Here is a 21,136-nt window from a genome sequence, read left to right as displayed (position 1 = left end):
TCAAATTTGTATGCAGCTGATAGAGTCGCCAAGGCTCTCATATCTGGGAAAACTACAAATAATTTGTCAAAATCAGGAGCGATCATATAATACAAATTAATAAAATTCATAAAATATATATTTTAATAGTTATCACTAACTTACTTAAATGTAATAAGGTTTAAATCAAATCCAATATATTGGCAATAAGAAAACTTAAATAAATACGCATTCAATGGAATTGCTAGGGCATATAAAATTCGGTTCGCTGATGAATGACGATTTTATACAAAACATTGATAATTTATAGCTCATACACCGAACATGACGCAAACGAACATTCTGGATTAGATCCCACGATTTTCAGCTCTGTCGTACGTCTACCACCGCAGCACAAGCAGTCAGCCATTACCGACATCGCCTTCCCTATTGAATCAAGCTTTACCTCATCGGCTCTGACCGGTAAGTTTTCCTTGTTTTCCCCCCTGTTTATCTTTTTCATTTCAGGCCGAAAACTCCTAAGCCTCCTTTTAACCCGCCAGGTAAAGTTATTAAGTTCTTATTTATTCATTTACTTCATATCATTCTTCCTTTCATTTGAGCAGGTCGGCCTGTCCGGTGGACAGAAATACCTTTGGTGTTTCGGTTCATATGAACGAGTGTGCACTCGATGACGGCTACTGACTCGGGACACGATTCCTGTCGCGATTGGCTGGGCGACCTTTGAGTCCGCCCACTGCCATGACCGTCTGCCTTGCGTCCCACGCTGTTTTCTCCGCGGGTGATTCCGCCGTAACTCCTCGTCCTGTCAGGAAGTCCAAGGGATGTTCTCCTGGCTGGACCGTGGCACACACCGGCTGTCCTTCTGCGTGCCATAGCCATGATGCCGCGTCTGTGTTGCTGAGTCGAGCGTCCCGTCCACTGCAGCAGAGACCAGTGATCGACGGCGGAATTGTTGGTTCACGCCGACGGGAAATAATGTCAACAATCCCAACATTGATACGCCGCCGACTCAAGCACTGGGCTTCAGCTTCGAGACGTGTAAGTGAATCAGCATATAAGTGTGGTTATATTTTAAAATACATATATCTTCCTTCACAGATGACCTATGTACTCTACGCTTTGACAGAAACCGAGTCGTATCCGATTTCCCACCGCCAGACGGAGCCCTGCCCAGCATTACCGAGGCCAATTCAACACAGACAGAGTCCAATCCCAGCCAGACAGAATCGTACCCCAGCAGGATAGAAGCGCACCTCTTGCAAGATCCGACAAAATCAAGTCATCGTCATCTTGGAAATGGCCATCAAGGACTTTGACTGTGGCAACTATGGGAGCGGCTACGCGGGCTACTAGATTCTAGATAGATCTCATCGTTGTTAGGTTTAAGGATATACAAAGCTATACATTTAGAAAGTAGATATTAATGCTGTACACTTGTTTATTTATTTATACTAAGTTAAATAATGATGAATAAAAGTATTGAAAAATTATCCTTGCTGTATCCTGTATCGGAGAAAGGATCCCGACTACAAAAAGGAGTGGCATGCCCAGATCGGCTCACAAATAGAGGAGAAAACTTAATATTTTTTATTGGGGAAAATGTCCTTGATCCTTGATAAGGACTCTACCAAATCAGGGACATTTTTCGGATCACAGGACAGCGTCTCACGTTCCAATCGGGTCCCAACTAGCCGAGAAAACTGAAAAAAATGTCCTTGACCATTGGTCCTGGATAAGGACTCCACCAGATTAAGGATGTTATTACAGACACAGGAAGCCGTCGCATGTTCCGATCGAGCCACAAAAAGCCGAGAAAACTAAATATGCATAGTTCGGGTCGTTGGAGTCCTTACCGAAGGACCAAGGACATTTTTCTGATCACGGGGGCCATGGCACGCCCCGATCGGGTCACAAATAAGAGAGAAAACAAGATATATATGTCTGGAGTAAATATCCTGGATCCTTGGTCCTTGAAAAGGACTCCAGCAAATAAGGGACATTTTTCCGATCACAGGAAGCCGTCGCACGCACAGATCGGCCCATAAATAACGGAGAACATGAATACCTTTGATCCTTGATATCCTTGGTCCTTGAAAAGGACTCCATCACATCAAGGACATTTTTCTGATCACAGGAAGCCGTCGCACGTCCTGATCGGGCCACAAATAAGGGAGAAAACAAGATAAATAGGTCTGGAGTAAATATCCTTGATCCTTGGTCCTTGATAAGGACTCCAACAAATCAGGGACATTTTTCCGATCACAGGAAGCCGTCGCATGTCCCGATCGGGCCTCAAATAACGGAGAAAACATAACGGGCTTGTAATTTGTTATATTTGAAAATGTAGTTCAAGAAATCACCGATAGGGGCGCCACCGTACATAACAAAAAAACTCCCGTCAAATGGCCAAAATCTGGATGGGATACCAGGGGAACAGAAATCAGCAGCAAGCAACTGTAGCAAGTGCAAAAAAAATGTGGTGCATACTTTTAGGGGACCATAAATTTTTCAAAAAAATTCAGTTACCTTCTGCTGATTTATGTTCGCCTGGTATCCCATCCAGATTTTGGCCATTTGACGGGAGTTTTTTTGTGTGTGGTTTTCCCGTTATTTGAGGACCGATCGGGACATGCGACGGCTTCCTGTGATCGGAAAAATGTCCCTGATTTGTTGGAGTCCTTATCAAGGACTAAGGATCAAGGATATTTATTCCAGACATATTTATCTTGTTTTCTCCCTTATTTGTGGCCCGATCAGGACGTGCGACGGCTTCCTGTGATCAGAAAAATGTCCTTGATGTGATGGAGTCCTTTTCAAGGACCAAGGATATCAAGGATCAAAGGTATTCATGTTCTCCGTTATTTATGGGCCGATCTGTGCGTGCGACGGCTTCCTGTGATCGGAAAAATGTCCCTTATTTGCTGGAGTCCTTATCAAGGACCAAGGATCAAGGATATTTACTGCAGACATATTTATCTTGTTTTCTCCCTTATTTGTGGCCCGATAAGGACGTGCGACGGCTTCCTGTGATCAGAAAAATGTCCTTGATGTGATGGAGTCCTTTTCAAGGACCAAGGATATCAAGGATCAAAGGTATTCATTTTCTCCGTTATTTATGGGCCGATCTGTGCGTGCGACGGCTTCCTGTGATCGGAAAAAATTCCCTTATTTGCTGGAGTCCTTATCAAGGACCAAGGATCAAGGATATTTACTCCAGACATATTTATCTTGTTTTCTCCCTTATTTGTGGGCCGATCAGGACGTGCCATGGCCCCCGTGATCAGAAAAATGTCCTTGGTCCTTCGGTAAGGACTCCAACGACCCGAACTATGCATATTTAGTTTTCTCGGCTTTTTGTGGCTCGATCGGAACATGCGACGGCTTCCTGTGTCTGTAATAACATCCTTAATCTAGTGGAGTCCTTATCCAGGACCAATGGTCAAGGACATTTTTTTCAGTTTTCTCGGCTATTTGGGACCCGATCGGAACGTGAGACGCTGTCCTGTGATCCGAAAAATGTCCCTGATTTGGTAGTCCTTATCAAGGATCAAGGACATTTTCCCCAATAAAAAATATTAAGTTTTCTCCTCTATTTGTGAGCCGATCTGGGCATGCCACTCCTTTTTGTAGTCGGGATCCTTTCTCCGATACAGGATACAGCAAGGATAATTTTTCAATACTTTTATTCATCATTATTTAACTTAGTATAAATAAATAAACAAGTGTACAGCATTAATATCTACTTTCTAAATGTATAGCTTTGTATATCCTTAAACCTAACAACGATGAGATCTATCTAGAATCTAGTAGCCCGCGTAGCCGCTCCCATAGTTGCCACAGTCAAAGTCCTTGATGGCCATTTCCAAGATGACGATGACTTGATTTTGTCGGATCTTGCAAGAGGTGCGCTTCTATCCTGCTGGGGTACGATTCTGTCTGGCTGGGATCGGACTCCGTCTGTGTTGAATTGGCCTCGGTAATCTGGGCAGGGCTCCGTCTGGCGGTGGGAAATCGGATACGACTCGGTTTCTGCCAAAGCGTAGAGTACATAAGTCATCTGTGAAGGAAGATATATGTATTTTAAAATATAACCACACTTATATGCTGATTCACTTACACGTCTCGAAGCTGAAGCCCAGTGCTTGAGTCGGCGGCGTATCAATGTCGGGATTGTTGACATTATTTCCCGTGGGCGTGAACCAACAATTCCGCCGTCGATAACTGGTCTCTGCTGCAGTGGACGGGACGCTCGACTCAGCAACACAGACGCGGCATCATGGCTATGGCACGCAGGACAGCCGGTGTGCCTCGGTCCAGCCAGGAGAACATCTCTTGGACTTTCAGACAGGACGAGGAGCTACGGCGGAATCACCCGCGGAGAAAACAGCGTGGGACGCAAGGCAGAGGACCATGGCAGTGGCTGGACGACATTCGAGTAAGTGAATCAGGCCACAGCCTATCGCGACAGGAATCATGTCCCGAGGGAGTGGAGTGGACAGCCGTCATCGAGCGCACACTCGCACCGGAAGACCAGAGGTATTCCTGGCCACCAGAGGGGGCAACCTGCTAAAATTAAAGGAAGGAATTTTAAATAAAGTAAATAAATAAATAATAACTTAATAACTGAGAGGATCTCGGCCAATAGAGCTGGAAGGAAGCACGTACGTCGTAAAAAGTGCAGGTAAATAAATAATACACCAGTTGCTGGATCGTAGATGCAGTATCGATCCGGCAAAATCAAAAAATTTCTCGGAAATCAAGTGAAAAAGCGTGGAGTTTTAACAGCTAGTGAGTGTAAAGACTAGTCTAGTAGGCCGACTATTGGGAAGTCAACTTTAACATTTATGTTGAATTATCTTATGTATAGAAATGGATCAAAAGTTCAAGTTTTCCCCAAGCGTCTTTGGTTCTGCGGGAACTGTGGAGCAATCGTCGTATGCATTGAAGGCAGTTTCCAAAGGCAGCACTTCAGTGGGCATCGTCGCATCAGAAGGCGTCGTCATTGGCACCGCAACGCGAAAGACTTCGGAACTGATGGAGCCGCGCGGCATGCCGCACGTGGCCCCAATAAACACTATGATAGGAATGGCCTATTCTGGACTGAGTGGCGACTTTCGAATTCTCAAAAATCATGCCCAGAGATGTTCCATCCAGAATAAGTAATTGTCTCGTTTAGATTTTCGTTGATCATTGTTGATGATTACAATTACTCCCCCATAGCCTGAGCAATGGCTCTGCGGTCAAAGTGAAGGAAGTGGCGCATTGCATGGTCATCCTCATGCAGGAATACACACAAATGGCGAGCGCGCGACCCTTTGGAGTCTCTCTACTGATCGCCGGCTGTGACAAGGGGGTGCCGCATCTGTACGATTGTAGTGCCAACGGTACCCACTCGAACAGAAAGGCCATTGCCCTGGGCCGTAATGCAGGCATATGCACAAGCTTCTTGGAAAACCGGTTCACTGAGAGTCTCAAGATAGAAGATGCCATTGATACTGCACTGCTGGCTTTAAAGAAAGGATATGAGGAGAAGGAGGCGGAGCTGAAGGATGGTGACGATGATGACGAAGAGGAGGATCCCATGCCTACCGAAGTCATCCAAATTGGCATTGCCTATCCGGAGGGTTTCGAGTGTATGGACTCTAATACTGTCGATGAGTTCTATGCCACCTCTACCTACCTTGACTAACAATACTTAATTTTCACTTTGTTTTAAAAGCAACAATACAACAATAAATAAATAACAACTACCCAACTTCATAGCCGACTTGCTTCTCGTATTTCTCTTAATATATATATAAAATCCTTCAAAAAGAAAAATGTTCCTTAACATTTATGGAAATTCGCACTCGCGTAACTTATATAGTCTATTCTGTCGGACGGACACAGTCTCACACATCGTATGTGTGTTTTATAGAAATTTGCTGCCAAAACCACGATTTTCTGTTGAAAATGTCCCGATTTTTGAAAATATACTCCAAAACTACTAAAAGTACTACATTTATAACCCTAATACCACTTTATCATACTTTTTGGAATGAGTCTATCCAGGAACTATTATTGATGGACTTCCATTTACTCCACTTTATTGCAAAGCGCACGTATTTTTGCAATGAGAATCCAGAGTCCAAAGATTCCCCCCAAGCAGAGGAAATAGCCTCCGTTGACTAGATACTGATCTCGCAGGCCCAAGCCAAAGCCCGGATCAGGTTCCACCACGATTATGATAAGGATCGTTTGCGACAAGAGACCCACCAAAGTGTTGATGCCGAAGACGAGGCCAAAGCTGTCCTCCACCAGATTCTCGGCCACAATGGCTCCTGCCACAGTGATAATGAAGAAGAAGATGGCGCAGAAAAGCATATAATTGACGTATGCCACCCAGAGGAAAGTGGTTTGTGAGGCAAAGAGCAGGAGAGCGCCCAGAACGGCAGCGCAAATGGAGTTGCATAGCATGTAGAAGCTACGTCTCTTGTTCGAGTTGAGCATACCCGCCACAATGGCTCCTACGGCGCCCAGGAGAGTGGCCACTGCCTCCACACCGCCATTGTAGACGCTCAGATTTTTGGGCGCCACCTCCTTCCACAAGAATTGAATGTACGATATCACCTATTCGAACAGAAATCTGATTACTAGAGGACCAAAAATAATGATATTCAGGTGGAGATTACCTGAATCTGACCACAGATGGCCAGGGCCCACCACACACTCCATTGCAGGACAATGGGGTTAGAGTAGGAGGACACCAGGTGATACCACAACAGGCGACAAGCCATTTTCATTGAGAATTTTGGCTCATTCTCGTCGCCACCAAGCGTCGGACTCCGACTGGCATCATTCGCATAGAAATACAGACTACGTGGCACGCTGGGCAAGATCAGAGACACACCCAGCGATATGATCTGTGTGGTCAGTGATATGTAGTACAGCTCCCCGTAATCCATGCTGTCGGTAGACACCAGAACCTGCGCCACCACTCCGCCCAGAAACTTTCCGCTCAAGATCGCCGCACGCGTGTGTCCGGTGACGATCTGATAGCGCTCCTTGTCCACTTTGGCATAGATGTACGTGTAGTAGGCCACCTCGGCGGCCGTGAAGAAGCCATAGAAGAGCTGGGCAACCTGCAGCATTCCCAGGGTATCGCACCATATCTGCATGGCGAACAGCACGATCCCAGCAACGGCGGACAGAACGATCACCGGCCTGTACCGCACCAGATCCGTGATGAGGAACACAATCACCAATTGCGCTAGCACCGAGTACGTGCCAAAGGGATAGACTTTCTGGTAAACCTGCTCGGTGGTCAGATTACCATAGTCTCCGGCTAGATATTCGGTTACATACGGCTCCGATGGCCGCATCTCGCGAAGGAAGCCGAAAGTGCAGAGCAGCAGCGAGACCTTCAGCCAGTATTCCATATTCTATGGATCGTTCAGCGAGCGCTGCTAAGTGGTGATAAAGAATGCAACCAACAACTGATCGGCCAGGAGTTTAACTATTCCTTTACACAAGTCTGAGAAAACCACTAATTTATATCTCTCCCTCATCGATCATACGCTCGAAAATCGTGTAGAGCTTCATCATATGAACATATATGCTACGCTTGCTTTTATTACCAGGCGAGCTTTTTAGGACAAGAAAGTCTATTAGCTTGTTAACTAGATTTTAATAGGCCATTTATACATTGTTTGTCCCACCTACTCGTAATAAACATCTCCGTATTTCATAAAGAATTAACCATATAAAGAACCTACTTCAGGCAGAAGTAAGCTCAGTCTGTCCAAGGTCTTCTACAAGAAATCTGCCGTTTTTGTATACGAATGTCAAGGTGTAATGTGGTTGTTTAGAGCACCAATTTACCCGACCATGTTAAAAGCCGATATTTCTTCTTGGTGTTAACCCTTGACCATTTTCACAACGTAGCATTACTCAAAGCATGCGTCCGTGTATCTGACTGATAACGTAACTGTTATTTCAAACATTCAAACGCCCTCGGGCTCACATACAGTCTGAAGTCTCTGAAGAACAATATTCTTTCTGCTTCTACTCATTTGTTTGCAGAAAACTGACCTTCACTATGCACTTCACGTTAGCACAGATCGAATGATCTAGGGCTGCGCGTCGGCTTTAGCTTTCCACGCATTTAAAGCACAATCGCTAGATAAGATAAACACGATAATCTAAAGCATATAAGCATGCTCGACCGACCAAAGCTTTCTAGTGTTTTTCTAATTCTTTTCAACCGTATGCAGATTAGCTGCAGCTACAGCGCTGTGCGCATAAATAGGTCCAACTAGGACGCAAAAATATGGGCCGTCACAAAGGGTGAGGGCTGGCTGGCGATCAGTGAATATGGCACATAAGGCGCACAGAACGTAGTCACATTTGTGTGGGGGTCAGGTTAAACAGAAGTCCAATGAGAAAGGAGTGGTCAAGTGAGTGCGCTAAAAGTATCTCCTGTACACATTTAATTATTTCAAAAGTAGCTAGATCCCTGATTGCATCAAGATTGCTAATAAACAGACTTGCTTCTACTACTCCCGATGTCTGTTGGTCAGTGTTCGGGGGTGTGTGCTGGTCACGCGGGGTCACGTAGGCCACGCAGGCCTACTACGGACGCTGGAGAAGGACGGCTTGGGCATTATTAAACAGATCCAAATGCCAAATTCACATACCTTTCATACAACTTGAAGATCAAAGAGATGGACGATGAGAGGCCTCGCTCCTTCGCGTTGAGCTGGACGATAACGACATCAAGGCAAATCCTTCCAATATATGTAGTTTGTGGCCAAACGCTTCTTAGACCTGCTGGTCAATCCGCAAACCATTAGCAACAAAAATGATCTGCTGTTGCAATAAGATCTGTAAAAAGTACAATTGTGTGTTTTAATAAATGAGTTTACAAAAAAAACACAGGTCAATTTGTATGCAGCTGATTGAGCTTAAAGCTGGATGAAACTATGCAAATTTTCAAGATCGGGAAGGATCACATACATATCTATGATTTTAAAATTGGTGTTCTTATGATAAAATATATGTTTTATTTTACTAGTTATCCCAATTTACTTAAAACTAATCAACGTTCATATATTTCATATATATTTGAAAGTTTCAAATATATTTTCAATCATATCCAAGAAATATGTCAGCTATATGATATCGGAATTAGCATATATGTATTTATAGGAACAATTAAATAATTACGCATCCCATCGACCCATTAATAGTCTTTTGAGATTAACAAATATTAACACTCGAATTACAAGGTATATACAATTCGGTGGGCTGATGCGGAACGATTTAATACAAAATTTTTCTAAATTATATCGCATTACGTGTCTCATGGTCTCCGCTACGTGGTTATTCGCAATTGCTTCGAGTTCCTGGACTTGGCACATAGCTTTGCAATGAGAATCCAGAGTCCAAAGATTCCCCCCAAGCAGAGGAAATAGCCTCCGTTGACTAGATACTGATCTCGCAGCCCCAAGCCAAAGCCCGGATCCGGTTCCACCACGACAATGGTGAGGATCGTCTGCAACATGAGTCCCACCAAAGTGTTGATGCCGAAGACGAGGCCAAAGCTGTCCTCCACCAGATTCTCGGCCACAATGGCTCCTGCCACAGTGATGATGAAGAAGAATATGGCACAGAAGAGCACATAATTGACGTATGCCACCCAGAGTACAGTGGTTTGTGAGGCATATAGCAAGAGACCGCCCAGAACAGCAGCGCAAATGGAGTTGCACAGCATATAGGAGCTGCGTCGCTTGTTTGAGTTGAGCATACCCGCCACAATGGCTCCTACGGCGCCCAGGAGAGTGGCCAATGCCTCCACACCGCCATTGTAGACGCTCTGATGTTCGGGCGCCACCTCCTTCCACAGGAACTGAATATACGATATCACCTATTCGAACAAAAATCTCATTATAGGAGGACCAAAAATAATGATATTCATGAGAAGATTACCTGAATCTGACCACAGGTGGCCAGGGCCCACCACACACTCCATTGCAGGACAATGCGGTTCGAATATGAAGACACCAGGTGGTACCACAGCAGGCGACATGCCTTTTTGAGTGAGAATTGTGGGACCTTCTCCTCGCCGCCAGGCGTCGGACTCGGACTGGCATCATTCGCATAGAAATACAGACTGCGTGGCACGCTGGGAAGAACCAGGGACACACCCAACGATATGATCTGTGTGGTCAGCGATATGTAGTACAGCTCCCCATAGTCCATGCTGTCGGTGGACACCAGAATCTGGGCCACCAGTCCGCCCAGAAACTTTCCGCTCAAGATAGCCGCACGCGTGTGTCCGGTGACGATCTGATAGCGCTCCTTGTCCACTTTGGCATAGATGTACGTGTAGTAGGCCACCTCGGCGGCCGTGAAGAAGCCATAGAAGAGCTGGGCAACCTGTAGCATTCTCAGGGTATCGCACCATATCTGCAGGGCGAACAGCACAATCCCAGCAACGGCAGACAGAACGATCACCGGCCTGTACCGCACCAGATCCGTGATGAGGAACACAATCACCAATTGGGCTAGCACCGAGTACGTGCCAAAGGGATAGACATTCTGGTATACCTGCTCGGAGGTCAGATTACCATAGTCTCCGGCCAGATATTCGGTCACATACGGCTCCGATGGCCGCATCTCGCGAAGGAAGCCGAAAGTGCAGAGCAGCAGCGAGACCTTCAGCCAGTATTCCATATTCTGTGGATCGTTCAGCGAGTGCTAAAGAATGCAGCGCGTGTTCCCTGTGTCGTAACCAAAGCCCAAAACGACGCGACGCACTGAACGACGAACCGGCGACTGATTGGACCGATCGGGCGGGCCCGCCAAGTGCTGAGGCTTTCTCTGTCTTATACGTTTAACTATTCCTATACATAGATCTGAGAGAACCCCAAGTTGTGCTCTCCCGCTCATCGAACCTCTCAAAAATCGTATAGAGCAGCATCGTGTCAACATATGTGCTAGACTTGTTCACTCTTCAACAAGTTCTCATTAACAGAAGAGCTTTTTAAAGCTACAAATGAGTTTTTTAAACTTAATAACTCGAATTAGTAGGCCATTAACTTCCCAAAATAAAGCACAGTGCCTAAACAGTTGGAAAAAACATGTTACGAAACTGGCTTAGCTACTGGTTGGTTAATTGACACTATTTCATAAAAAATTGCATCGATAAAAAAATTTGTATGGCTGATTCAATTTATGATATCAATTGTTCAAATTCCTTACATAATTGATTCAAAAAAATCTTCAATATATTTTTATAAGTTTTGGAAATTTGCAATAAATTCACATTGTTAAGATCCCTACAATTATTTTCGAAAGGTCTTATAATTTATTAGTTCGATTCTATGGTTGAATCTTTTGATACCCTACAATATGTATGGGAAAGAACTTGATCAAGTATTTAGGATACCCAAAAAATTGATTAACATACTTTTTGATTTTTACCTTTTTCATACAGATATCTGTCAACACCTTTGCTTTTGAATAAGAATACAAATCGAACCTCCCATCTACATAGGAACCTCTTTCTGTGCTAGAATTTTTGGTCTTAAATAGATATAAATATATTTATAATGGCTGGAGACCATTGCAAGGGTATACGGAAATCGAATTCGACTAATCCGACAGATAGAAAACATTTGCATGACCTTGGCCATGACCTCAAGTGTACATACATATGTACAAACAATTGCTATTATAATCGTAATACCATAACTCGAATGCCAGTTCTTATAAAAACCTCTGTGCTGCTGAGCGTGACCCTCGGTAGTGCGGTGATTTAAATATATAATTTCATCATCAATGCGTTCCACTGTTTCAATCAGAAGCGGTCGCTCTGCTCTCGTCTCTGTTTGTGGGACATGGGCCCGACCCATTTGTTTTAGCGATTTGCACGCCAAGCGAAATAATCAGACGCTCTCCCTTTCTCAGTATGAAAACACGAGACACTTGAATTCTTCTTTCGTTTCATTTCAATTGATTGTGACATTAATTGTTGGTTATTCTTTATCGTTGCCGTCGATAGCTGGCTTCAAAGGCGTCGATTCCAGATAGTGGTGAGTATTTTCAAATCAAGTGTCGATCTTTGATTTAGTAAAACCCAAACTGAGGGTTTTTTAATGCAGTCCAAGTCTAATACAATCTTATCTATTTAGCCTAATCTGTGGACCTTAAATTTCGTATCTCATGTCGGAGATTACAATCGTATATAGTAAATATAATTTCGTATATCAAATGATTTTTATTACTCTTTGAGAGGCACTCTTTGAGCGTACTTCGAGGGTACTGTTAAAAGGGCAGAACTTTACTCTCAGATCACTTCCTTTTCAAGTAGTCCTCGTAGAGTTTTAAAAGTTCTGGACTGGTACGCGGCTGTACTGCCGCCAGGGCATGCTCAAAGTGCGACCAATCCACCTGCTCCGCGTCGAAGCTTTGCTCGAGGGCACGCATAGCTGCCTCATGGCAGACGGCCTGAATTTCGGCCCCCGAATAGCCGTCTGTCAGCTCTACCAGCTTGTCCACCTCCACATCCTTGGCCAGCGGCATCGGGCGCAGTTTTATGCGTAAGATTTCGCTTCGAGCATCGGCTTTTGGAAGTCCCACGTAGAGAATGCGATCGATGCGTCCGGGACGAAGAAGAGCTTTGTCTATCAGATCAGGCCGATTGGTGGCCGCCACAATGGTCACATTCTGCAACGCCTCTACGCCGTCCAGTTCGGTGAGGAGTTGGGTGAGTACACGCTCTTTGACGGACGAACCCGAGCCGGAGCCAGAGCCCTCGCCTTCTGCTCTTTCGCCGCCAATGGCATCGATCTCATCGAAGAAGACAATCGAGGGTGCCACCTGGCGAGCCTTGCGGAACACCTCGCGCACCGCCCGCTCCGACTCACCAACCCACATAGAGAAGAGCTCCGGTCCCTTTATCGAAAGGAAGTTCAGCTTGCTTTCGGTGGCCAGGGCCTTGGCAATCATCGTCTTGGAGCAGCCGGGCGGACCAAACATGAGAATGCCACGCGGTGGCTTAATGCCAAGTCGCTGGAACTTCTCCGCATGAAGCAGTGGCCATTCGATAGCCTGTTGCATGGCCAGACGGAGTTCGGACTGGCCGCCAATGTCTGACCACTGGACATTGGGACACTCGATGAGAACTTCGCGCATGGCCGATGGCTTGACGCTGATAAGAGCTTCTTGCAAGTGCCTGAGCTGAAGAGGTTGTGGCTGGGCCTGGAGTATTGCTGTATATACCAGATTGGCCAGATCGGCACCCACATAGCCATGGCTAATGGTGGCAATCTGTCCCACATCTTCGCTACTCAGTAGGTGCTCCACCGATTGAATCAGACATTCGATGATGGCCTGACGTGCCAGCGGACTGGGTACACCCAACTCCAGTTCACTGTCCAGGCGTCCGGCTCTCCGTATACTCGGATGTAGGGCATCAATTTGCGAACTGGTGGCCAGCAGGAAGGTTCGACTGCCCCGCAGTTGTCTGGGACTGCTCAGTTGGTCGAGTAGTGCGAGAAACGCCAGTGAGACACGCTTGACCATATCATTGCTCTCCTGCTTGGGACACAGGTTATGCACATCCTCGATAAGCAGCAGCGTCGGTTGCGGATAATGGGCGTAGGCCCGCTCGAAGATTGCTGCTAGATTTTGTTCTGTTTCACCAAGGAATTTGCTGTACACCTCGCCGCTATTGATGCGAATGATTTGAACGTTCCTGTGGCTGCGATCATCAGCCACGGCAGTCATGGCCTCCAAGACCATGGACTTGCCGCAGCCAGTGGCGCCATACAGAAGCATGCCTCGAGACACCTTTAAACCTGGGGCACCACAGGGAATATTTTAGGGTCCAGGAGAATATAGGGATCTACTTACCGGCAGGCAATGTCCGAAGGCCCAGAGCATACTCCATGCTCTCCTCCACTAGCTGCAATTGCTTATCCAGTCCTCCAATTTGACATTTTGTAATGCGAAGGGGTCTAGTCTGTTCCTCCAGTTGCTGCTCTTCCTCCTGGGGTATCAATTGCAATCTGGTAACATTGGTCACCTGAACGAATTGCCGTGGCTTGGCCTCCAGGCTGAGACTAGCCAGTGCGTCCTCCACTGCCCCCTGCCAACTCTCCAGGCGAAATGTCAGCGACTTGTTGAAGAAATTGAAATGAATTTTAGTTCCCTGGCAGTAGATTTGGTTGACCATGGCCCGCTGGAGCAAGGCGGTGGCATCCTTAAGCTGTGCAGACTTCAGACGCGTTTCACTAATTTGCCTCAGGGAGATGCTGCCCGCGGCTGTTAGACATTTGGTGTCCAGTGCACTGATCTTCAGCAGCTTGCCACGCATATTCGTCCAATTCGATTTGTAATCTTAAAGAATGAAGCGATAAATGCACTGCTAGTGTACAACCTTAGACTTCGGTTTCCTACCGCTTTCTGCCACAAAAACCGTGGTGAGGAACTGCTCCGATACGGGCCACACGATCCGCACCAGCGGCTCTTGTGCCGTTGATTCAATAACCACGTGTTGGCCAATGTGGAGCTGGGAGAGCCGCATGGCACCCTCCGATACGAACACCAGCATGTTTGCATACTTGGCAGGCAAATCCTTCAAGGATTCTACTTCAAAATTGCGCTGCTGCAGGCTCCTCGTGTATAGAGTTCCATTCCGCACATACTCCTCGTCGGAGTCCGCATCAATATTACTTTCACCGGATATGGGACAGCTGCCATCGTGATTATCGCGTGCCTTGGACGTAATGTGCACTCCACAGGTCTCGCAGTGGTACCAACTGGCCTGGTTTTTCTTGCTACTCGATTTCGGCGGCATTCTGCTTTTGTTTTGTTTTGTTTTTCCTCCCACACACGCGCGCGTGAATTAGTCTTATCGATAAAATATATCGTCTGACTAACAATTAAATATACCGAAAAATACCGCGGAGTGCGACCACTGGGATTTACATACATGGCTTGTGACTCACGCAGACTTTGAAAAGAAGTGCAAGGCACAGAGCGAGTTGCAAAACATCCAATGAGTAGCGAAGCCTCATCACTGCAGATGGACCAGACGCAGGCAGCCAGCATGCCAATAGCTGGACCCAGCCTGGCCCCGCCCGTCACACTGGCGGCGCCCTTGACGAATACAGACTTCTACATAGGAGTGGGCCTGGCTATTTCGTCCTGCTTCTTCATCGGCTCCAGCTTCATTATCAAGAAGAAAGCCCTCATTCGACTGAGTAGGTATGGAGAAGTGCGGGCGTCGGCTGGCGGATTTGGATACCTACGCGAGTGGATCTGGTGGGCGGGGCTGCTGACAAGTGAGTAGAGACAAACACATTTGCTTATCACAGAATTCCATTGTCTTTTGTCATCATTGTCTTTGCAGTGGGCCTGGGTGAGGCGGCTAACTTTGCCGCCTACGCCTTTGCGCCCGCTTCCCTGGTGACCCCCCTGGGGGCACTGAGTGTGATTATTTCGTCGGTGATGGCCTCCAGGTTTCTCAACGAGAAACTGAATCTGCTGGGGAAAATTGGCTGCTTTCTATGCATACTCGGGTCTACCATCATAGTGATACACTCGCCCAAGGAGAAGGAGGTGGAGGACCTGCAACTGCTCTTCGACATGCTGCAGGATCCAGTGTTCATTTTGTATGTGATCTGCATCATTGGCTCCACTGCCTTTGTGGCCTGCTTTATCGCCCCACGACATGGCCATACGAACGTTGTGGTTTACATATTTTTGTGCTCGGGCATTGGCTCGTTGACCGTCATGTCCTGCAAGGCTCTCGGTCTGGCCATTCGACAGACCCTGGACAACGGTGGCAATGTCTTTCTCACCTGGATGCCGTGGTTCCTGATTGTCATCACCGTCACCTTCATTGCCATTCAGATGAACTATCTGAACAAGGCGCTGGACATTTTCAATACCAGCATCGTGACGCCCGTCTATTATGTGATGTTCACGACTCTAGTGATAACCGCCTCGGCAATACTTTTCAAGGAGTTTACCCACATGCGGTTCGACGACATCCTCGGAGATGTGTGCGGCTTTCTTATAGTCATTACCGCCGTATTCCTGCTGAACGCCTTCAGGGATATCGATATAACGTTTAACGATGTGCGGGGCTTGATGCGACCCAAGATGCAGAGAGTTTCCCAGTACGACGACGAGGTTTTGGTAACCACCAACATTAAGGAGCGACGCCTCTCATACGGATCCGGTGATGTCTTCCGCAAGGCATGACATAAGCAACGTTATCAGGTTTAGTTTTATCCCACGCAGCGGACAACCTGAAGAAAATGCAAAGTTTTAGACGAAGCTTTGACCAAAAAAAAATTACGCATATCACTTGCCCATCATCACACCACACACACATCCCACATACATATATTGTTCCTTTGTCCTTGTTATCCCCACAATCCAAACGATAGAGTAAGAACTAGTTTAGGCATATCACTTAATTAAAACGATTTAATCTCCCAAACTCACTGTGTATTCTCTTCAACTTTTCTTAGGAATTTGTGTCGGATACAAATCAAGACTTTTAAATTTAATCGGTATCGATAGGCTTTTGTTTCCCTGTGAATAGCAGAATTGCCATTTCTTTTTTTGAAAACTTAAATGTGCAAAAATACTTTTGTTTCTTAACATTTCGTTGAATAATTTGGTTGAAAAATGAGGCTCTTGCGCTTGAAGCTGTTGCGCAACATCCAAACATGCGCCATTGGACCGCACTGGAGCGATTTTCTTAAGGCCTCCTCCGCTGTGAATGTCAACTTTACCTTAGCACCGGCCGCCATTAGAACAGCCACAACATTTGCCGAAAAAGAATATCGTCTGCGTATCGTCGGTCATTTGTCTTCTGCATTTAATTTACGCAAGTATTCGTGTGGATCGATAGGAAAAACCATGGAAGAGAACTGCGTGGTACCCGATGTCATTGCCAAGGCACCAAAGGCCACCGCAACTGTGCAATATCCGTGCGACATTGTCGTGAAGCCCGGCATGGTGCTGACGCCCACACAGGTGAAGGATCAGCCGTGCGTGAAGTGGGATGCCGATGCCAGCAAGCTGTACACCTTGTGCATGACCGACCCGGACGCACCCAGCCGCAAAGATCCCAAGTTCCGCGAGTGGCACCACTGGCTGGTGGGCAACATTCCCGGCGGCGACATTGCCAAGGGCGAGGTCCTGTCCGCCTACGTTGGCTCGGGACCCCCGCCAGACACTGGCTTGCATCGCTACGTGTTCCTCATTTACGAGCAGAAGTGCAAGCTCGACTTCGACGAGAAGCGTTTGCCCAACAACAGCGGCGATGGACGCGGCGGCTTCAAGATTTCCAAATTCGCCGAGAAGTACAATCTGGGCGACCCGGTGGCCGGCAATCTGTACCAGGCCGAGTACGATGACTATGTGCCCATTCTGTACAAGCAGTTGGGTGCCTAAATCCGCTAAACTATGTCTGCGAATCAAGTAAAAATACATATACATATATGAGAATTATATAATTGAAGTAGTCGTACATTTGGATGCATTACACAAATTGAAAATTTCCTGTACGTAATCCCTTAAAAGACACACATATTGTGAATATAATACCATGTAAAACCTTGTGGCTGGTAATAAAATTGTTAAATACATCGACTGCTAATTTGAACAGCGTTTCAAGGGAGATTAGAACGGTTTTTATATCAGAAGAATTGTGCAAGAATTAACATTAGAAAATAGCTAGCTGTCGCGGTTTCATTGTTATGTTATTCCGGCAAGGACCGTGGCTCACAACGTTCCCGCTTATTTTTTCTACTATCGGGGGCATTCTCGTTTGTATTATTCACTTGTGAATCTCGAACCAAGCATACATTTGCCGCGTCTTGGAGCTATTAGGAGCATAAGGCTCATAGGACCAAGATAATTGTGGGTCGGTATTTTATTTGTTCAATCAATCTGATCTAATTACAATCTAACGCCTATTGGTACATAGGATCTTCATCAATACATGTGTGTAAATTTGTTTCGTACAATCTGAAAGCAGGCAAGCAAGGATCTGCTGCTAAGTTAAATGGGAGGATTGGGGATTTAGTAGAATGTTGAGGCGAAAAAGGAGCCGTGATGTGAGGATTGGATCGGATTACTCTAGTTTTGGAAAGAGTGTAGCATGATCCTTCCACTCGGCAGCGCTAATAGACTGCAAAGAATGAAAAAAGCTACCATTAGGATCCGAGTAAATGTTAAATGAAATTTCATTGAATGCGTACCACAAGTTCATCAAAGGCCTGCTTGGCCACCCAATGGAAGCCGGGACTCTTCCATTCACGGGCCGTGGCCTGCTGCAGACGGCTATGCTCCTCCTTGGCCTCGGCATCTGTGGCCGTGGAAGGCTCCGCGACCTCCTTATATTTGGCCCACAGATTGATCATGGTGCGCATCTTGTGTACCCAAAGAGCATTGGGTATGTTGCGTATTATATTCTGGATTTCCTCTTTGTTCGCATCCGTCAGGTTCTCCAAAAACGTTAGATTCATCAGCGTGAAAATCGTCTTCATGGTATCGAACGGCACATCCACATTCTTCTCCAATCCAAAGTGCGCCGACTTGATGACAGCTTCGATCACCTGTTCGGTGGTTAGCTTCGGGAAGTTGGGCAAGAAGCTGTGTTCGAGATTGAGATTGCCACAGGCCTTCAACTGTTTGTCAATCTCCTCCCCAAGGGTCTTGTACTCTTTCCACCAACTGGGCCAGTCCATGGTGCTGGTCGACTGATGAACGGACACCAAATCGGTGCGCAGACGTTTCCTGGTACGCTTGTGGATCTTACGCGCAGCCTTGACCGCTTCGTCATCCGAATCCTCATTGATAACGACAGCTGCCTCGGTGAACTCCTCCTCACCGGCGTATGGGTTTGTACTGTAAATGAAGGTCTGCTCAAAGAAGGCCACCGCATACGATTCGTCCTCAAACTGCGGAAGTTTCTTCGGATCCCCATTGAGGAGATATGGGAGCTTGAAGCCGCCCATAAGGAAACCACGCTTACGGGCCACCTTTAGCCACTTTCTCTCAGACTTTGACAGAGGCGAGCTGACTGCTGCTGGTGCTGCAACTGCTGCTGGGGCAGGACGCTTTTGTCCTGTCCATGAAAAAAAGTGTTAGTAGGGATACTGAAGTTGAAAAGGAAGGGCTTACCAGGTCGTGGTGCTGCACCAGCGACGGTCTGACCCTTTGGTTGGGCATTGTTGACCACTGGGGGCCTGGGTTTGCCAGGATTGAGTGCTGGCCCAGCGTTCCTGGCTCTGACTGGAAGTGGATTCCTACTGGCATTGACAGCGTTCTGTGGCCGGCCTTGATTCGGCCCGACATTGTTTGGCTTCCTTTGATTGGGTCCGACGTTCTTTACCTTCATTTGATTGCCCACAACATTGCTCAGGGTCTGCAATGTTCCAACAATGCGTGCGACGGCATTGCGTGCATTGAGGCCGGGACCCAGAGCGTTCCTTGGATTGGGTCCGGGACCGCCGGCATTCCGTGGATTGGCTCCAGGTCCGCCGGCGATGCGTGCATTGCCACCGGCACCGACAGCATTCCGTACTGCTGGATTTCTAGTCGCATTGGACGTGATCAAGGCCACCGTTTTTGGATTTGCTCGAATACCTTGAATATTTTTTATTGCTGGTGCCGGGACCGGTTTGCGGACGACGCCGCCGTTGTTTAGGTTCTTTTTGGGTGGATTCTGATTCCGCTTCGAGTTGTAGGCCCGCTGGCTGGCCTCCCAGGCAGACAGATTGCCATTGCCGTTGCCGTTGCCGTTTCCATTGCCATTTCCGTTGCCAGCCGACTGATATCCAGAGTCTTGCAATGAAGACGATTGCTGCGTATTGGAGTTGTTCCAAGAGTTGTTCCGGGCGTTGCCGTCGTTGAAGTTGCGCCGATCGTTCTGGGCAAAGTTACGGCTGTTGTTGTTGCCAAAATTGCCACCAGATGGACCGACATTATTCATGCCAATATTGTTGTTAAAGCCGCCAGGAGGTCCAAAGTCGTTGGAGCCAGAGTCTCCGTAATTATTGCCACGGAAATTGTCATTAAAATTGCCGCCGCCTCCGGCACCGCCATAAGAGTCGGCATTATTAAAGTTGGAGGAGCGCTGATCCCCAAAGTTTTGCGACCTGGGGCCGCCGCGATAATTATCAATAAAGTTGGACACATCGTCCGAGGGTCCGCCAACGTTATTGGAACGACTCTGGTTCCGTGGGGCATCATTGAAGTAACGCCCATTGTTGTCGCCGAAGTTGGTGTTCGACTGTGGGCCACGATAGTTGTTGTCGAAGTTACGGAAATCGGAATTGAAATTAGAACTCACCGAATTCCGGTTGCCAAAACTTGGGGAATCATTGTTGTCGGTACGACCAAAGTTCCCAAAATTGCTCGGCAGGTCCCGGGAAATTCCCAAATTTCCCGATGAGCCGCCACCACGGAAATTGTCGTCAAAGTCTCGTCGCTGCTGGCTATCGCCAAAGCTATCATTGGAATTGATATAGCGCTGATTCTGGTTGTTGTTATTGTTGTTGGAATTGAAGTTGGAGCGGTTTTCTAGGCCCCGCAAATAGCTATTCGAGGCGGCATCTCGCGAGATCATCTCCAAGTCCCGCTGGCGATTGTTGTCGTTGTAGGAAAAATTGTTTTCGTTTGTGGAACGATTACGATTAAAGTTTCCCCCCATATCTGGGCTCGAGTTCCTGTTACCAAATCCTTGATTATGGCCGCGGTCCAGCTGCATGTTGTTGGTGTTGCTGTTGTTGTAGCTGAAGCCACCACCATCGTTGCCGAAGTTTGGCGCATAAAATGCGGCACCCAGGCCAGAGCCAGAGCCGATTGAGTTACCAATTCCCAAACGACGCTGGCCGATGCCATAAACGTCATTCTTGTTGCGAAAGTCCATTGCTCCACGAGTTTTCTTTAGCCAGATAACACTATGATACTACCAATTGTTTAATATACGAGTTAATTTTTCTAATTGTTTGGCCTCAAAAAACTTTTCACCAAATTTTTCACAATCGTCTGCCAGGGATGCAATACCGGCAATACAAGCAATACATCCAGAATCAAAATGGACTTTCTGGTATTTTATAGATGAGAGTTCTAGTATTTTCTG

At 46.8% G+C, this 21,136-nt stretch overlaps 8 protein-coding genes and 1 long non-coding RNA gene across 13 annotated transcripts; 5 read left to right on the top strand and 4 right to left on the bottom strand.

The window, feature by feature from the left end:
* The first annotated feature begins 97 nt into the window (after window positions 1-97).
* On the top strand, window positions 98-1,472 carry LOC26532870 (uncharacterized). The gene is made up of 2 exons (XM_015181020.2): window positions 98-1,020; window positions 1,081-1,472. The coding sequence occupies exons 1-2, from the start codon at window positions 721-723 to the stop codon at window positions 1,225-1,227; spliced, it is 447 nt and encodes a 148-aa protein (XP_015036506.2). The 5' UTR covers window positions 98-720; the 3' UTR covers window positions 1,228-1,472.
* Window positions 1,473-3,648: 2,176 nt separating this feature from the next.
* LOC4816529 (thiamine transporter 1-like) lies at window positions 3,649-11,211 on the bottom strand. 4 transcript variants are annotated; one of them, XR_004469550.1, is made up of 5 exons: window positions 9,949-11,211; window positions 9,318-9,886; window positions 8,658-8,844; window positions 4,100-4,548; window positions 3,649-4,039 (listed from the first exon to the last, which is right to left on the bottom strand). XR_004469550.1 is itself a non-coding variant. In XM_001355853.4 (2 exons), exons 1-2 carry the CDS (start codon window positions 10,693-10,695, stop codon window positions 9,335-9,337), a joined length of 1,299 nt encoding a protein of 432 aa, XP_001355889.3. In that variant the 5' UTR covers window positions 10,696-11,209; the 3' UTR covers window positions 9,140-9,334. The 4 variants fall into 4 exon arrangements, 1 of the variants encoding a protein (XP_001355889.3); XR_004469551.1 differs by having other exon boundaries at window positions 4,100-4,545; XR_004469552.1 differs by lacking the exons at window positions 3,649-4,039; window positions 4,100-4,548 and adding an exon at window positions 7,680-8,601.
* Window positions 4,794-5,744, top strand: LOC6902456 (proteasome subunit alpha type-2-like). Its single transcript, XM_002132965.3, has 2 exons — window positions 4,794-5,141; window positions 5,203-5,744. The coding sequence occupies exons 1-2, from the start codon at window positions 4,852-4,854 to the stop codon at window positions 5,669-5,671; spliced, it is 759 nt and encodes a 252-aa protein (XP_002133001.2). The 5' UTR covers window positions 4,794-4,851; the 3' UTR covers window positions 5,672-5,744.
* Window positions 6,038-7,672, bottom strand: LOC6902457 (thiamine transporter 1-like). Its single transcript, XM_002132966.3, has 2 exons — window positions 6,654-7,672; window positions 6,038-6,591 (listed from the first exon to the last, which is right to left on the bottom strand). Exons 1-2 carry the CDS (start codon window positions 7,398-7,400, stop codon window positions 6,058-6,060), a joined length of 1,281 nt encoding a protein of 426 aa, XP_002133002.2. The 5' UTR covers window positions 7,401-7,672; the 3' UTR covers window positions 6,038-6,057.
* Window positions 11,212-11,465: 254 nt separating the features above from the next.
* On the top strand, window positions 11,466-12,235 carry LOC26532688 (uncharacterized). The gene is made up of 2 exons (XR_001451322.2): window positions 11,466-12,056; window positions 12,156-12,235. It is a non-coding gene; the product is annotated as an uncharacterized lncRNA (long non-coding RNA).
* LOC4816482 (ATPase family protein 2 homolog) lies at window positions 11,950-14,857 on the bottom strand. Its single transcript, XM_001355854.4, has 3 exons — window positions 14,425-14,857; window positions 13,879-14,364; window positions 11,950-13,823 (listed from the first exon to the last, which is right to left on the bottom strand). The coding sequence occupies exons 1-3, from the start codon at window positions 14,822-14,824 to the stop codon at window positions 12,316-12,318; spliced, it is 2,394 nt and encodes a 797-aa protein (XP_001355890.2). The 5' UTR covers window positions 14,825-14,857; the 3' UTR covers window positions 11,950-12,315.
* Window positions 14,858-14,988: 131 nt separating this feature from the next.
* Window positions 14,989-16,477, top strand: spict (magnesium transporter spict). The gene is made up of 2 exons (XM_001355855.4): window positions 14,989-15,311; window positions 15,380-16,477. The coding sequence occupies exons 1-2, from the start codon at window positions 15,026-15,028 to the stop codon at window positions 16,234-16,236; spliced, it is 1,143 nt and encodes a 380-aa protein (XP_001355891.4). The 5' UTR covers window positions 14,989-15,025; the 3' UTR covers window positions 16,237-16,477.
* Window positions 16,478-16,558: 81 nt separating this feature from the next.
* On the top strand, window positions 16,559-17,644 carry LOC4816304 (phosphatidylethanolamine-binding protein 1). Its single transcript, XM_001355856.4, has one exon. It carries the CDS (start codon window positions 16,669-16,671, stop codon window positions 17,437-17,439), a length of 771 nt encoding a protein of 256 aa, XP_001355892.2. The 5' UTR covers window positions 16,559-16,668; the 3' UTR covers window positions 17,440-17,644.
* A 258-nt stretch (window positions 17,645-17,902) lies between these two features.
* Window positions 17,903-21,084, bottom strand: LOC4816525 (putative uncharacterized protein DDB_G0282133). 2 transcript variants are annotated; one of them, XM_015181023.2, is made up of 4 exons: window positions 20,345-21,084; window positions 19,174-20,284; window positions 18,249-19,117; window positions 17,903-18,178 (listed from the first exon to the last, which is right to left on the bottom strand). In XM_015181023.2, the coding sequence occupies exons 1-4, from the start codon at window positions 20,921-20,923 to the stop codon at window positions 18,122-18,124; spliced, it is 2,616 nt and encodes an 871-aa protein (XP_015036509.2). In that variant the 5' UTR covers window positions 20,924-21,084; the 3' UTR covers window positions 17,903-18,121. The 2 variants fall into 2 exon arrangements, with proteins under 2 accessions (XP_015036509.2, XP_001355893.2); XM_001355857.4 differs by having other exon boundaries at window positions 19,174-21,084.
* Window positions 21,085-21,136: the final 52 nt, after the last annotated feature.

Source organism: Drosophila pseudoobscura, chromosome 4, assembly GCF_009870125.1.
Source record: "Drosophila pseudoobscura strain MV-25-SWS-2005 chromosome 4, UCI_Dpse_MV25, whole genome shotgun sequence".
NCBI classification, from domain to species: Eukaryota; Metazoa; Arthropoda; class Insecta; order Diptera; family Drosophilidae; genus Drosophila; species Drosophila pseudoobscura.
The sequence above is the reverse complement of the archived record's forward strand: the minus strand, read 5'-3'. Positions and strand labels throughout refer to the sequence as shown.